The 17,477-nt window shown below is 39.8% G+C and overlaps 1 protein-coding gene across 1 annotated transcript in view; it reads right to left on the bottom strand.

The window, feature by feature from the left end:
• The window catches only part of kiaa1109 (KIAA1109 ortholog), a 148,834-nt gene that overhangs the window by 115,108 nt on the left and 16,249 nt on the right, over window positions 1–17,477 (bottom strand). Inside the window, exons 8-23 of the mRNA XM_042500822.1 lie at window positions 17,267–17,460; window positions 14,284–14,363; window positions 13,897–14,047; window positions 12,609–12,765; window positions 12,033–12,111; window positions 10,583–10,674; window positions 9,819–9,936; window positions 9,538–9,693; window positions 8,306–8,403; window positions 6,815–6,999; window positions 5,871–5,977; window positions 4,837–5,069; window positions 4,422–4,640; window positions 3,853–3,990; window positions 2,250–2,426; window positions 1,682–1,810 (exon numbers count right to left, since the gene is read on the bottom strand). Of these exons, the coding sequence (XP_042356756.1) occupies window positions 1,682–1,810; window positions 2,250–2,426; window positions 3,853–3,990; window positions 4,422–4,640; window positions 4,837–5,069; window positions 5,871–5,977; window positions 6,815–6,999; window positions 8,306–8,403; window positions 9,538–9,693; window positions 9,819–9,936; window positions 10,583–10,674; window positions 12,033–12,111; window positions 12,609–12,765; window positions 13,897–14,047; window positions 14,284–14,363; window positions 17,267–17,460 (2,313 nt within the window). The remainder of the gene's footprint in view (window positions 1–1,681; window positions 1,811–2,249; window positions 2,427–3,852; window positions 3,991–4,421; window positions 4,641–4,836; window positions 5,070–5,870; window positions 5,978–6,814; window positions 7,000–8,305; window positions 8,404–9,537; window positions 9,694–9,818; window positions 9,937–10,582; window positions 10,675–12,032; window positions 12,112–12,608; window positions 12,766–13,896; window positions 14,048–14,283; window positions 14,364–17,266; window positions 17,461–17,477) is intronic.

Below are 17,477 nucleotides of genomic sequence, written 5' to 3'. Positions count from 1 at the left end.
TGCTGTGTATGTACGCCATGTATGGTTGCACGTTTGAGTACATCAGTGGTTTTGTGTTGGGGGCTGTTCCTCCAGCTGTGTAAAAGTTGGCTTTCTGAGTCATGCATCATTAGACAAAAGGTTCGCACTAGGCTCCTTTTATTGTCTGATGTAATTTGTACATTTCCCTTCACACTGGACGCTTCTGACCAATGTTCAGATCTCACAAGAAAAAGACCTTCAGCCATAATGAGCTAATTTAGTAGCTTCCAGTGTGACATTCAGACGGATGTGGCTGCTAACTACCTCAAACCAAAGCTAGACACCTACTGCAGACCAAATAAAAATGTTTGAAATGAGACTCAGATGGTGCAGCGTTTTGCCACTGACTGCCCGTCTGTACCTTGGAACCCATCAGTTATCGGTCTGACGATGATAAACCTCCAGGGACAACAGCCGACATTTCGGAAGATCTGGTGTAGTCTACGGATACCCAGACCAAGACTTCCTCTTCAGTGAACTGCTCATTTCTGCTCATCTCTTAAACAGATATCTGCATATGAACACAGATTCCTTTTCAAATCTGCAACCAGTCAAGTTGCAGTTAAAGTTAAAATTCATGTCAGTGAAAATATGGATGCTTCACACGCACGATTAATGTCACCAATTCACAATCTGACCAAATGTCTCCCCTTCTGTTCCTGAGTTATGATGTTGAGTAACGGCCTGATAAGTGTTTTTAAAGAATATTAAGATGTCACAGTGACGTTGACCTTTTGGATATAAAATGTCACCACTTTATGATTTTATCCCAGAAGTCATTTTTGTGGAATTTTGTAATAATTAATGTTTGAATTCTTGAGTTATGGCCAAAAACATGTTTTGTGAGGCAAAAGTGGACATTTGCGCCAAGTTTTGTGAAACTCCCTCAATGTGTTCCTGAGTTATCCCTCTTACAAGAATGAGACAGAAGCAAGGTCACAGTGACCTTTGACCACCGAATTCCAAATCAGTTCACTCTTGCGTGGACGTTTGTACAGCCGTTCCTGAGATAGTGCGTTCAAAAAAATAGGACAGATGGACAGACAGACAACCCGAAAAAATAATGCTTCTGGCCACCATCATTGCTGGCGTGAAAGCATAAAATAATATAGCTAATATAAAGCACAGCTGCAATTATTAATCTATTAGTCTTCATCTATGAAATTAATCCCCAACTAATCTGTTCATTAATTAATCTGTGATGTTTTGTACAAAAGAAAAGTCCAGTCTGTAGTTTCATTCCTACTCTAAAACAGTAAACTATATCTTTGGGATGCGGACAAACAAGACATTTGTTGACATCATCTCAGGGTTTGGGAGAGACAGACTGACATTTTCTCTAACATAGACCAAATAATTCATGAATTAAACAAGAAAATAATAACTACATTATCCGACAATGAAAATAATTGTTAATTAAAGCTCTAATATAAAATTAAACCAGTCAGACAATAGATGATGGGTTCCAACCTTGTATTTTGGACAGTGCATTCCACCTCTTTTGCTCTTTACTCTGACTGTTTCATTGTAGTTAGAACGTGATTGGTTAATACTAATCATAATAAAAACAAAAACAAGAAAGCTTCCAATACCCTAATCTTGTGCTGTTGCCTACAGATACTGCATACATATGAGAATATCTGTTCATAGACATTAGTACCTTGGCATCACAGATGCGGCGGTCCACGCCGTGCTGGCAGATGACAGAGGGCTTAGGTTGTTCTAGCTGGAACTCTCGGGACACCCCGTGGAAGAGGAAAGTCTCCCCCCACTCGATCATACTGGCCACCTAATAATCACAAACACACAGACGCATCAGGACTTCAAAACAATCAATAAACACATTTAGTGTTAGGGCAAATGCACAGAACAAAAACAAGAGTAAAATAAACAGAGTTATTGAGGGGGCGGATGAAGAACAAGGAAAACCTTAAAACAGAAAACAACCAAATATAAGACCGCCACCAGCTATACCATCAAACATTTATGACTCGTTCTGGAACAGTCCCAACAAAAAACAAACACAAATCCACGGTTGGATTGTATTGTACATACAGGCAAGGTTTGCAAAACACAGTCGAACACACTCCCACTGAGCTGACCTAAAGATCAGTGATGTAATCAGAATCTAAGGCTGCACACATTTATCTCGGACACATTTCAGATCACTTTTTTTTACGTAAACCAATCGCACCCACACGCACACACACACACACACTCACACACACCTGTGGCACAGTGACCCTGCCGGTGAGCCCCCCGGCCTGCATGTCGATGAGCCAGGCGTACTCCAGCGTGTCACTGCCCAGGGGGAGGCCCTGAGCTGAGAACATGGCGTGAGCCCTCATCTGCAGGCCAGACAAACTCAGGTGGCCATCCCTCAACACACCATCCGCTGTAGGACGCTGTGGGCAAAAGAACCAATTCATACACACGCAAATATTTTAATCTTTTTCAGTGCAACCTTCAGCCTAAGTGAAATCCATTCCATAATATCCATGCACGTGCCACAAAGAGAGCTTGTTATCTCACTGGAGGAGAGAGATGACGGGGACACGTTCTTTGTCAGGGATTAGAGAAAAATATTCACTCTGAGCAGCAAATAGGATCCAACGCGTGGCTAAAGCTTTTCTGTGTGTTACACAATATGCAGGTGCTTATGCAAAGACGTGGCTGGTAAAATAGCGTGTTTTACTTTATGTAACTCTAACCTGCCGGCTTTATTCAGGGTATTTTCTAAGGACTGAGTCACCTCCTCAGCTACCAGATCAAAGAGCAGTTTGTTTGTTTATTCATTACTTTCACAAGAGATGTGCAACATCCTGTAGTTTACTGTGTATTACTGTGCTGCGTTACACTCTCTTGCTTACCCTTTGAAATTAAAAAGATGAATGTAGGGGTCATTGTGTCACTTTTACCACAAGAATCATCATTTGTTTTTTGTGCTTCTGGGCACAAAGCCAGGGCTTCCCACATATTCATTTCTGGCAGCCCGCCACAATTAAAAAATCTGCTGCCACAAAGACATTTTTTTATTTTTGGAGCTGGACCATATATTTAGAAGCGCTGTTGAAATATATAAATATATTTGACCCTTTGAAACCTAAGCAAATTAGTTTGATTTCCTTCGAAAACACAGGAAAAAATAGGCAATGACCACCTGGAAACTAGTGAAACGAACAACAAAAGGATTATTAAAGGAGGATTATTAGAGAATTATCAAAAAAATAGGGAAAATGTCCCAAAAACTATATTTACAATATGACAATATTTATATTTAAAATTGTTACAGAAAAAAATGAACACATTTTATTCAGTTTTTTTTCTGTGTATTTTTGTTTTTCACTTTTTTTTATACTTCTTTTCGGGTGATTTTCTTTTAAATGTTTTACTAATTCTTTTGCTAATTTTTGGGCCATATCTTGTTAAGTTGCTCATTGCCTGTTCCACGTTTTTGAAAGAAATCAAACTCATTTGCTTGGGTTCTAAAGTGTTGACTGATCATTCTGAAGTTTGCATTCAGTCGCAGCAGCTGCTCCTCCATAGATCTGATCTGATCGGCTATGAATGGATCAACAGATCAATAATCCACAAACAGCTGCTGAGAAAAAAGAAGAACTCATAAAGAGCTCCGCCTGTGCTGCGTTCACGGCCCGTAAACACCTCTGAATTTAGAGAGGTCACACAGAATCATACAAATGGACATGCATGTATTTCAACAAATAAATAAATAAAAATTGATGTCATTTAAATCTAGACAGTAGACACTACATGGAGCCTAAAAAAGCAGCCCGTCACAGCAGGCACATGTGGACGTTGTGTTTTTCTGACCTGGTAGTTGTCACTGATGAAGATGTGAATGGGAGACAGGAGCAGCTGAAGCATCGTCTCCTTGTAACCCTTCTTCATCTCAAAACACAGCCGCTCCAAGAAGCCGGACGGACCTTCGGGACCCTCGCTGCTGCAGTGCTGGAGGCGGCGAGAAATGAGGAAAACATGTGGACTCATGCATCAAGTTGTTTTCGAAAACATAAACACACATCAAGTCTCAAAGCATCACTGGCAGGTTGAAAACCAAAAAAGAATTCCTTGTGAGTCAGGCAAGAAATAAAAGTAAGTAAAGTGGACTTTAATTTCTTTTTTTTTTCTAATATGCTCTCTTTTATAAATTGCTTTCAATATCTTTAGATTTTTCATTTTCCTATACATGACATTTATATTACACATATGTCTTTTTCTTTGTGTCTCACGTGCACATTTCCATCATTTTTATCTCACAGAGTAGTGATGGAGTACTTTCATAATCTTTGATCGTATCCCATTTGTTATATTCGACACTGATCTCACTCTCACTCTCACCAAACCTTTTCACTGAGCTGTTTGGCAGCGTTCAGTTTTACCATTGGCAGTCGGCCGTGGACTTTGTAGAGGTTGATGAGCACGGTGATGTCCCAGGGGCGCAGGTCCAGGGGATGGATGTTTGAGCCTTCCTTCTGTTCGCTGTCCTCCATTCCCAGAGGAGACCAGCCCAGACCTGAAGAGGTGGAGGTGGACAGCACGGGGCTGGACACTGCCTCCTCAAAGTCTGTGTACATGTCGTCCTCACCAAAATAATTCTCCTGTGGGGAAGACGGACAATAGGAAGAAGGCTGAGTCATAAATTGTGGACACCTCATTCTACATTTAACTAATTCTTTCTTAGTTCTTTCATTACTGCCCCAAATCTGACACATTATATTACATTGAACTGATACAAAAAGTGTCACCAAAATGTAGAATTTTGTTTTTTGTTGCCTGACTGGGGGATTTGCGTACCTTGATGGAGATCAGTGCTCGGAGCAAAGGCCCGTAGAGGATGATCTGAGAGTCTGGAGACATTTCCATCTCCACGTGGAGTCTGTCAGGGGGGAGCTCTGAGGGGTCGGTGGGCATCCGGCTGTGGGCAGCTGAAGCGGATGTGGAGGTGTAGCGTGGCGGAGCGTTGTGGTGCACTGAGGCGTGCTCCGGGGGACGCAGAGCTGACAGCATGGATTCTTCCATCTCAGACACTTCAGACACACATCAGTTAGCCAACATTATGTAAAACAGCTCAGAAAGACATGAGTGAGGGGGCTGAGAAAAGACTTTAAAGTCCCCCTCCAGACACGTTTAAAGTACGCAGGTTTTACCACACATTTTCATATATTTGGCCACAACTAAATCATCCGCTGTAACGAACAGATTTTTGGTGCTGGACTTTTTTGGACAATTAGGAGCGCTATAATAATATGTGTTTTATAAATGTTGTTTGTTAGCTTGTAGGCTGACACAGTGGTAGTGGTTGTGAAATATACAATGATATCTGCTACAGTGGGGTTTTTGGTAGAAAGTGGAAGGACGCTCCAGGGTCCAATATACATCCAAAAACCACACACTCTGCTATATTTGCTTTCACCTTTACTATGCTAATGCTAACTCTGCTCTCTGTACAGACAAGTCTGTTTTGCACTTGAGCTTTCAGGTTAATTTGCCAGTGTTGTGCCAAGATCTGTTCTGTTGTTGACATGCCTTTCCTGTGATGGACCCGGGCATGATCATAATGTTTCATTGTTGGTGTTAAGTAAAGTGTAATCATTTTCATGCATTTATAAGAATCTATGTCCCATCATAAGTGATAAATGCCCACCATACAATGGCATACTTTGAATATAAGTCACATCTATAATGTTTTAGGAATAATATAGTGCAACAGTAAGCACTATTTTATTTATGAGTGTTGTCATAAGCATAATGAATACATTACAATTCACTATGAATGCCTTTACAATGCATTATAAATGTGGTCTTTATAAAAACAACAGTGAGCTTACGCGACTGTTTGAGTTGCTCATCGGCCTTCTGGGGATAAATGGGATGCCAGGTGTAGTCGATGATGAGCAAGAAGTTGGGCACACTCCAGCAATCCACCCAGCCAGCTCTGATGTAAGGAAGAGAAACAGAAAAAACGCACACTCAGTACAGTCATAATGCGGAGTTTATCATCACTTCAAGTGGATTTTCCAGTACATCATTCGCTTTATGAACCGTTCGACTCAAGGACATACAGTAGAGGAGGCAAGAGACAGCAAATGGGTCACGCTTGTGATTTCTCTGCAGCACAGAGTGCACCGGTCCAGACAGAATTCGATCGTAAGCTCCCGGGGGGTAAGTGGGTCTCTCACAGTGCTGCATCAGTAGAGTCTGGATCTGAGCTATACATTATAAATGATCTGAATGTTGAGTTATCATGTACACAGTGCGCAGGTCATGCTCTGCCCATGTAGCAAACGCTGTTCAGCTCCTCTGTGACCTTTCACTGACCTTTACAGTGCTGGAAACAGGACGTGCTTTGCAACATTTTCCAAGAGAAATGCAGACTAAGATGAATGTAGAACAATTAAACACATAATAGAGGGTCTAAATGGAAAAAGACTGGTATAACATCACTGGTGGAAGCTCTAAGAAAAGGCAGAGCTTCTGCGTCTTGCCTTTATCTCAAATAATGGACACAAAAAAAAGGCGTATTAAACAGGCTATTGCATTTCACTTAAAATCGAGCGAGGCAGCAACTATTGAACCAAGCAAAGCATAAAAAAGCAAAGGTTAGCGCTCCATTTACTTAAAATTACCGCCTACTACCTCAGCAACATTTCCTTTCTGCCCAAGCATTGATGTGAGTCGGCGTTACTATGATGAGTCATTCTGCTCTTTGCTAACAAGCTCATTTCTTTGCCCACAACCAGAGAGAGAGAAAAGATTCCCAGGTTGAACTCACTCTGCGTGGGTGATGTTCCTCCAGCGGGACTTGGTGGGTTTGGGAGGAGGAGCTCCCTGGGTCTCCCCGGGCATGAACATGTCTGGGGGCAGCTTGACGTTCTGGTAATCTTTGGCCAGGGTGAGGAGGGGATAACGGCTCGGGTGGCACTCTGGCAGGGACAGACGCATGTCTGTGTCCTCTGCCTGAGAGGGACAAAGCACATATAGCCACAAATGTTCATAGATGGTGTTGAAGTACTCATATCATCACCACAGTAAAGGATTACTAAACATTTTCAAGGACAAAATCTCTAATGTTTTGCAAAACTTTTCAAGGACCCATAATATATATATTTTTTTCAAATATATCAGATTTAAACTTTATTCGAACAGAATTTCAGCTAACTGGCATACGTGAAGAGAAACAGAACACAGGGATAAAATAGACAGACATATATGATAGTCATCACAACATTGGGCCTCATGCAAGACACACTTTACGAACAAATGTTCTCTTATTTTTGCTCATATCCAGGATTTGTTCTTATTTTGTTAGTACCCAGTGATTTTTGGATGCACCCATGTTTTCTTATTTTTGCTTTTCTCCTTGAGAAAATTTTACAAGTGGTCCAGAGCACTCCTACCAAGATAAGAGAAAAATATCTTATTTTCACAGTCCACAAACTGTTGCCCAGTGCAGGGGAAAAAAACTGTACATTTGAGGAACTTTTTGAAACTGCGTATCTTTTAATCAAACTTAGATCATGTTTTAGAGTTATTATAATGACTGGATTATTATATTTCAGAGCGAAAGAAACTAGTACTACCATGCTTGGTGCATTATCTCTAATTAGTGTAATTTCAGTTACTGTGCGTCCCTCTAGAATGTAACTAAGTACATGTCCTCAAGTACTGTACTTCAGTACAAATCTGAGGAACATTTACATTACCTCAATATCTTAATCTCATGCTACTTTCTACTTCTACTTCACAACACTTCGGAGGGAAATATTGTACTTTTTATTCCGCTACTATTAGTAAATAACTGCTTTCCAAACAAACCATATAAAAATATACAAGTGTAGCTAAAATAAGAAGACATTTGGCAACGTAATTTATAATCATGTACTGTAAGTCTTTTTTTTCAGTGCAGTATATGACACTGCAGAAATGAAAAAAAGAAAGAAAGAGTGACAAGTGATGCGCCTTTCTTTCTAAATATGCTTCATAATATACAGTTACAGTCTCTAAAAGTTATGATTAAACTTTTTCCCATGGTCTAGTGTTCAAAAGTGTTTAAAAAATCTTAAATCATAATATAAAATTGAATGAATAGACCTAAAACTCACAATACATATCAAGTCAGTAGATACTGTCCCAGCTCTAATGTGCATGTGTCATAGATCTGTAGAAACATTTTCCAGGCAGAAAAATCTTTACTCTAACACTCAAATTAAAAAACTGACAGCTGTTTTTGAAACAAATCACATTGTCTTAAAGCACAGCTCACCTTTAAGCTGAAGCGGGTATGGCAGGTGGTTGGAACAAACTCGTTGAAAGGCAAAGTGAAGTCGATGTTGAGCGTCTCGCCGCATGCTGCCAGGTACACTATAGGAGATCAATAATGCAATTGATTAGTCTGTCCTGCTCGGGGATTCAGTGGAGTATATCCTGTATATAAAATATATCATGACTTAATACAGACAAAGTCAGCTGCCAGTGTTTAAGCTGTTTAAGCTGTTTAGTGCTAATGCTAAACACGTATGCAATAGTAGGTCTATATGTAACACTGTTAAAATGCATCACACAATTATGTTATCATAAAGGATTTTATACCTGTCAACTGATGATGATAGTTTATGTAATTTCATTTGGGGGGAACACAAATTGTGTACAAAAATCATTCATTTGTGTAGAATTATGTTGTGTTTTCCTTTTGTGGAAAAAAGACATTAACACATAATGTGTTTGATTTGGGTCTGTATTTTAATTAATCTCTGCCACTTTCTTCATATGCTTGTCTTTACACATATGGAGAGGATTATCTGTCCATATGTGTCTTTAATGAGGCAGTGCTTTGCGGTCTGACTCAACATGTTTGCACATTGTTACAGAAATCTGTTGGAGATATTAAGAGCTTCTGACACCGAAAATTAAGCATCTGACTGAACAAACGTTGAATTTCTTTTGCTTTAATAGAGTACCATTTCTGCCTGATTTATTGCACCTTTAATTTGATGACAGCATAAAGTAATTATCTGGCATAAAAAAAATATCAAAGAAAGACAATTATGAAGTACTATTTTCATGAGATGCCTCTTTCATTTGCACTTAACATTTGGTCATGATAAAAATACTTCTTGATTAAAAATATTAATGGTGCTGTGTGCAACTTTCAACATGACTTAATCATTTTGTGTTGCAAATGGGTGAATAGTTCGAGATCACAAAAAAACTGAAGCCTTCCCCAAAATTCTCAGTTAATAGCCTGAGACCTTATTTTTAAGTAAAAGACTGAAGACATATTTTCACATCATGCACCCTCCTGTCTGCCAACAGCGTGAAACAACACTAACATTAGCTTAGAAATGGTGTCTACTATTGTCAAAAAAACAGTGACAACTGAAATATATGGTAATATTACAGGTTTGTTTGTTTTTTGTTGTTTTTTTTCTAGTGTTAGCCAAAGCTAGCTTGCTTGCAACACAGATTAATTGCTAAAAAGCAATCAATCCTTCTCACCATTCTCCTGCTGTTTGGTGGAACAGTCGATCCAGTTGTGCTGGTTTGCCGCCCAGATCATCTCGAACTGGTGGAAAAGGACCTTGAACTTCCAGGAATAGGGCACAAACGAGTAGATGTCCGGGGCACTGTCACTTGCCCAGTCCTGGATCAAATCTGAAAAAAAGGAAGGAACATCATTAAAATACAATTCTTGTGGTTAATGTTTACACATTTCACTATTAAAATGCTAAGCGCTGAATGCTAATGATCTGAACTGTTTTGTTAGCTGGAGGACTCACCTGTGAAGAAGTTTTTCTGAGCGTAGATGAAGTGGTAGGTGGCCTTGTACACCTCAATCTCACACTGCCAGAACTGAGGCATGTTCCAGACCCGAGGGTAGCTGGCTATCACATGAAACTGAAATAAAGGTGGAGGCAGGACATCACGTCACTAATAGTAGACCACTTACTTTTTACAGTGTGTATACCTGTGATATTGCACTTGCTGAGCAAATGGACTTGTTTGCATTCTTTCAAAAACAGAAAGAAGGAAAAAAGAAACTTACATACATTTAAAAAATTTACTAAAAAAAAAAAAAAAAGGAAATTACCTGAATATTAGCAAAAAAAAGAGAAAGAAATTACCTAAAAATTTACAAAAATTACTAAAAAAAAAATAAATAAATTAAGAAAATTACCTGAATATTAGCAAAAAAAAAGAGAAAGAAATGACCCAAAAAGTGCTTAAAAATTATAACAATTTTCTGCAACATTATTTAAAATATATAATTATGGCAACAAACTCTTGCAATTATTGGAACATTTTTTACCAAGTTGCTCACTGTTTTTTTTTTTTTTACATGTTTTTAAAAGAATTTGCAAAATTTGCTCAGGGGTCAAAGGTATAAATACTTGTGAAAGGCATCTCAAATCAGCACACGAAAAGCAATGTTGCTTTCATACAGTAAACTTTCCTATACATTTTAAGTACATTAAAAAGCAACAACTTCTCAAATTTCTGTCCAAAAAGTCATCTGAAAAGCTTGTTGTGTGACTGTACTTACAGCCAGCATCTCAGCCTCCAGGAGCGTCCTGTACTGCATGCTGCTGGTGGTGTCCACGTGAAGCAGCTGGCCTTTGATGGTGGGAGAGTAGCCTGAGGACAGAGGACAGGGACAGAGAGGCAGCGCCATCAATTCTCAAAACCCACAGCCAGCTCCAAGTTCTCCCAAATAATGTCATTTACCGGCAGAACTCGAAAAGCTTCTTCTGTTAACTACATTTCTGCAGACAGAGGAGAGCGCTGACTGATGACTGACATAATATTATCTGCTCAGAGTGATCAATTATTACAGGATCCTACTGTCAGTGCTGAGAATGTCAATGTTCCCTCAGGTCAGTTGCTTTATTCAGGATATGGCTTTAAAGCTAATGTCTGATGGGTTTACTTGATCTTTAGTCTGTGTTGGTGCATGATGGGGGGAAAACTTTAATACTGATTTTAACCTCACTTAACCCTTGAGGTGTGTGCCTGTGTGTGCGTTCACCTTAACACACTAACTGGAGGCCTGTGTGAAAGAGTTTACAAAGTTCACTGACTTTACAAAGTGTGTTCATGCTTTTCCAGCAAACACATTTTACAAGTCTCTGACTCTGTCTGCTGCTTGGAGCTGAGCAGTCAGCGTTTTTGTTAAAAACAGCGGCTTATGACAGACTCAAGTAATAATTTGTTTGAGGTTTATTTACAAGCAACTCCTTTAACATTGTCATATTGTTTTCACATTGTCATTTTGTTAATTTGTCACTGACAAAAAAATGACAAAAAATTATAGCAGCTTTAATGAAGACCCCTCCACGATTCGCTGTGACATTTTCCACAACCAGGTAGTGTACTAAGATGTTTGCTGTGATCTCAAGAGATCCTATTTATGGGCGTAAATAATATGCATATTATGGTTTATTAAATATGAGAATTTCAATGCACAATTTGATTCAATCCCACTTAATCCTTTTAAACTTGAGAAAATTGGCTTGAGGAGGGCAGTAAGCTATTTAAGAAGGAATTGCCCCAAAAATGAGCAAGAATTTAGGAAAAAGTACAAGAAAGTTATCTAAAAATTAATAAAAAATAAAAAAAAAAAAACAACAGGAAAGTAAAAAAATCTGACCTGAAAAATGGATTAAAAATGATTATAATTCTGTAAACTAATTTTAAAATAATAATAATAATAACTACTAGCTTTGAGAATCTACAATTCTCATTGTTTGGCAGTTTCTGACTTTTTACAGTATGAGTTCACTCTGACATTTGATGAAGCTGCTTCTCATGTCTGTTGTTCGGCTGTTAGTCATTGCAACAGATCTTTACGAAATGATGGAAAACTGTTGGGAGTTGACAAATGCTTCTATATGAATAAGATTTGTCAGTAAGCCAGCGGGACATCTGCTGTGGTAACTGATCCAAATGCCGGCATTTTGTGCTTCTCTTGTGAGTTTTTTGACACACAAACTTACCATTCTCTCCGACAGTCATGGGGATGTTGACTTCCAGGTAAGAGCCTGCACCTACATTCACATGGATGGCATTGGTTTCCTAGTAACAGGAATGAAGACAGAGCATGGGGGGAGAGAGAGCAAACAGAACAGTCACACATGCTGTCAAATAATTAGAGAGGGTGCTTTAGTGCCCGAAGACTAAAAGAAAGTCACCTAATGTGAACTAAAATATGTTCAAAGAGGCAATAACATGACAATCTTCTCTGTCTGGAGCTATCTTATGTTTTTATTCAACATGCATTTATGTTGATGTTTAGTATGCACTTCACACACTTTAGCTTTGTGAAAATCCCTGCACAGCTCCAGGATGGAAATTTGAAAAAGCATAAAACATGAAGCAATATCGATGGCTAGAACATGATGAGGCACGAAGACAAAGACAAGTGGAGCAGCAGGGAGAGGGAGAGGGATCACAGAGGTTGGCAGGAAAGAAAGACAAAGACAAAGACAAAGACAAAGAGAAAGAGAAAGAGAAAGAGAAAGAGAAAGAGAGAGAGAGGGAGAGAGGAGTATGCACACAGGAGCAAGAGTCACCCTGTTTTTGGTAAAAAGCAGATCGATGGTGGCGTCAGCGATGATGTTCATGCGGAGCTCGAAGGCTTGGATCTGCCTGGGTTTTCCTGGCTGAGCAACCTCAGTCACTTTCATGTCCTGGTAGTCGGCCGGCAGGAAGAACTTCCACAGACAGTCCCTGAGAGAGGACAGAGATCATGGTAAATGCAACACTGCATCTATGAAGCGTTAAAGTTTGAGTCTCACCTGATTACAACAGCACTCATCCGAGAAAGGGCTGCAGCCGCAGCGGCCAAACAGTAACCACTCAGGGCAATTGAGCATTGTCAATTTACATCCACTAAAAGTGTTTGTTTTGCCACTGATAGGCTCAGATTGTTATTCTTAGTGTTTGACAACATTATCAAAAGGATCCCTGCTGAGATAGACCTTTTTGTTAGAGTAAGATCCTTTCTGTTTAACCAGAAACAGCCCTGAAACTGCTATCGCCAAACACACCACACTGCATTTAAATCAACTAATTTTAGTGTGAATAGAGTCAGCATATTTTCCTGTATTACTGGGTGAATTAAGGGTTTATTTCAAATCAAACCAGAGTTGGTGATTGTTAGAACAGTAAGAAGACTAACCGAATTTGCTTACATCAACTCTAAATGAAGTGTGTTTTAAGTTTACGAAATCACTGTTTATTTAAATGTGGTCCGGTGGGTTTGGTGATAGCGATTTTGGGGCTAAACAAAAAAGATCTTACTCCATGACAAAAAGGTCTATCTCTGTAGGGATCCTTTCCATAATATTGTCAGACACTTTGAATAACAATCCGAGCCTGTCTATGGCAATAACAAGCACTGTTAGTGTAAATTGCTAGTGCAAATGTGCCCACAGTCGTGACATTGCAGCCTGTTTCACCACTGTGGTTGCAGCTCTTGCTCAACACTGAACCAGTTTCACAAACTGTTGTTCCCTTTATCAAAAAAAAAAAAAAAACGTGGGAAAACAGGGCCCAGGTTAAAAAAGCAAAGTTAAGCTTTAATATCATATACTAAATGTATCATGGCAATTAAATTATCTTTAATTTGACTGCAATGATCAGTCCTTCAAAGGCCCACATAAGCAGCTCTGTAATAGTGCTATTTTGTACTGGTTAGTCTTTCAGTCCTTGCAAACAATAACCAAATTTGTATCACTTTTCTAAGAATGCCACTTTTTATGTAATACGCCCTGAAATGTGGTCAAATTTAGGAGAAATTAGATGTTGAAATTCTTTGATGAAGCTGAATTTGTGTATTTCTGCATGATCATTACTCACCTCTGACGATCTGCCCAAGGGCCGTAGTTAAAGTCGGTGCCTTTTCCGCAGACGATATCCAGACCCCAACATGGAGGCAGGTCCTGAAGCTTATCGCCCTCACTGCATGTCTCTGCCTCCTCCCCACCCTCCTGCTCCACAGGCACCAGACCTGCACACACACGCGACAAAAACACACATTTTTAAAGCCTTAGATAACTCTAACATGTAAACTAAACAAAAACACACAACTGATTATTAGTAATTAATGAGACTGATAACCAATATCTGGAAGTTAGATTAAAGAAAAGCCAAATTTCCAGAAGCACTTTGTAGTATGGTCACAGCACTGCAAGATTTGTTGCTTGGCATGTTGGTTAGATTTTGTGTGTGGGTGAATGAGCTTACCGGGTTCATCCTGGTAATAGTAGATGTCAACATCATTGGACTGCATGACCACAAAGCCTTCACCCATCAGTCTGGGAGGTCTAGATAAGAAATCCACAAGGTCACAGGTTAAAGACACTCAACAGATTTCATGCAGGGGTTATAAATAATTAGAAGTCGGGTCGCAGCAGGTTAGCAGGAAACTGGAAGGTACCAAAGCATGAATGAAATATTCAGTCCGCACTGACGCTTGATTCTGGCACGAAGACTCTTTGAATTTTATAAATGCAGCGGTGTTCTTCTTACATATTTTTGCTTCATCTCGCTGGACGTTCCAATAAAGCTTGAAGACACGTCAAGGGCTGCTGGAGGTTGAAATCACTGATGGCCTCTCTAGAGGCTACAGCTGCCAAGTTTATATTGAGAGTGACTCCTTAATCACAGAGGGTAAATGCAGTTTGACTCTCTGTGTCGTTTCACTTAAGTGAAGTGCAGATAATGGTTTATGGTATCGCTGCTTTTAATGCAATACAATTAAAAGCCGCCAGATAAAAAAATTACAGAGGAGAAATGAGACGCCCTGTTCAGACATTCTGCCAACAGTTTGGGCATCAAAGGAATACTGCAACCCCAACATTAAAATAAACTTTTTGTGCCACATGTTTAAAGATGAAATTCCAAATAAATACTTTTATAACAGTTAACAGATGACTCTGCTTTCAGTTTGTTGAATACCGGAGCTGCATCTTTTGTAAAAGTATAAGGTATTTGTAGATATCTGAATTGGGTAACTAATAATTTTAAAGGAATTCTTTTCGCCCCAAATGATTACTGAATATCAATTATCTACCATTTGGTGCATGGATTCTCTTAAGAAAACTTTGTTTTTCTCACATGCCTCCATGGTGAATGAAGAATCAAAAAAAGGTGAAAATTCTTGATGAAATTAAGTAATTTGTGGGCGTGTGTCTCGCAGCAGCAAAATTATATTTAAAAACATGTGTTTACAAACTCTTACACAGTTTGGGCAGTATAATAAAAGTTTAATTTATCCCACAGTTTTGCTGGTGTTAAACATGGCCCCTTATGACCTTACTTTATCAAGAGTTTCCAACTTTTTTGGATTCTTTGTTCACCATGGAGGCATGCAAGAAAAATGAATTTAAATTGAATTGAAGAGCATTTGGCAACTGACCCTTTTAAAGGAATTCTTCACCCCCGGATGATCATCTGTATGTCAATTACTAACCCTGTGTTATGTTGAATTTGGGAGAAAGTTTTTCTCATACGCCTCCATGTTGAACAAGGAATCCAAAAACGGTGAGAGCTCTTATTTAATTAAGGTCATTGCAGTCCATGTTCAACAATAACAAAACTTATGGATAAAATGAGACTTGGATTATACGTGACATACTGTGTGAGAGTTTGTAAACAAATGCTTTTATACGTTTTGCCGTTTTAGACGCAGACGCTACCCTCATTTTCTTCCATTCATCAAGAATTTCCTGCCTTTTTTGGATTTTTTTGTTCACTGTGGATCTATGCTTGGAATAACAGAGTTTTCATTAGAAAATTAGCATAATAAAGGGCAAGTAATATACAATTGATCGTTTGGGCGAGGATTTCTTCAAAATTATCACAAAATTTCCGTTCTGTATCCAGTAGCTTATACTCTTCCAAAGGCTGCATCTCCTGTACTGAGCAAACTAAAAGCAGAGTCTTCTGTTAAATATAGTAAAGAGTACTTGATGTTTTAAACAAAAATAATTAATTAGGAATTTGATCCTTAAAAATGTGGCACAAATGCTTATTATTATTTTGTATAGGATCCATCCATCCATCCATTTTCCACCACTTATCCAGGATCGGGTCACGGGGGCAGCGGCCTAAGCAGGGAAGCCCAGAATTCCCTTCACGAGGCGTTCCCAGGCTAGCTGAGAGACATAGTCTCTCCAGCGTGTCCTGGGTCTTCCCCGGGGTCTCCTACCGGTGGGACCCGCCCTGAACACCTCACCAGGGAGGCAATTAGGGAGGCATCCTAATTAGATGCCTGAGCCACCTCATCTGGCTCTTCTCAACGCCGAGGAGCAGCGGCTCTACTCCAAGCTCCTCCAGGATGACCGAGCTTCTCACCCTATCTCTAAGGGAGAGCCCAGCCACCCTACGGAGGAAGCTCATTTTGGTCGCTTGTATCCACGATCTTGTTCTTTCGGTCACTACCCAGAGCTCATGACCATAGGTGAGGGTAGGAACGAAGATCGACCGGTAAATCGAGAGCTTTGCCTTTTGGCTCAGCTCCCTCTTCACCACGACGGATCGGTGCAGAGTCCGCATTATTGCAGACGCTGCACCGATCTGCCTGTCGATCTCCCGCTCCATCCTTCCCTCACTCATGAACAAGACCCAGAGGTACTTAAACTCCTCCACTTGGGGCAGGATCTCCTCCCCGATCTGGAGGGGGCACTCCACCCTTTTCCGGCTGAGAACCATGGCCTTGGATTTTGAGGTGCTGATTTTTTGATTTTTTTTTGGAAAACAGAGAAATACAGAGTGAGTCCTGTGCCTGTGTCTAAGATTCCACAGCAGAAAGTACATAATGCAGGATAAATAGGAGGAAACACTGGGAGAGCGGAGCACAGAATTATCCATTTCAAACTGTATAATGATCTCATTTTCTACACTCATATGGTACGTTTCAAAAATGAGTGGCAAAGGACATTCTCAAGTTATTATTCTTCAGGCAAAAGCATTATCTCTAAATAGGTTTAGTACTGACAACAACGCAAGTTGAAAGATGATGTTTACAAGTTTCAGAAATTGTTTTGAATAAATAAATACCAAATTTTCAGAGTCTGCTACATAATTCAGTCTCTTATATTACTTTGAAATGAATTCCACCCTTGAATTTAAACAGCGACGCCTCATGAACTACCAGCTGATTTTACAGCACTGCTCAAATTGAATTGAAAATAAGTCAGCAAGTCCTGATCTGTGAGTGACTTACTCATCGTTCTGCATGCCAAGGTAGCGTGGACTGGGAACCAGCATGACGCGCACGTTCTCCAGCGAGCCTTTGACGATGTGCATGTACTGGTCCAGGTGGCTGGATGGAGGCTTGGTGGCGTACGTCAGAAAGGCATCCTCAAAGTTCATACACAGAGTTTGAGGGAGGTAGTGGTTCCCAAAAGCCAGACGACCCTACAGTAGATTATAGA

The sequence above is a fragment of the Plectropomus leopardus genome, chromosome 14 (assembly GCF_008729295.1).
Source record: "Plectropomus leopardus isolate mb chromosome 14, YSFRI_Pleo_2.0, whole genome shotgun sequence".
NCBI classification, from domain to species: domain Eukaryota; kingdom Metazoa; phylum Chordata; class Actinopteri; order Perciformes; family Serranidae; genus Plectropomus; species Plectropomus leopardus.
Note: the sequence above shows the minus strand (reverse complement) of the source record. Positions and strands in the feature narration are given on the sequence as shown.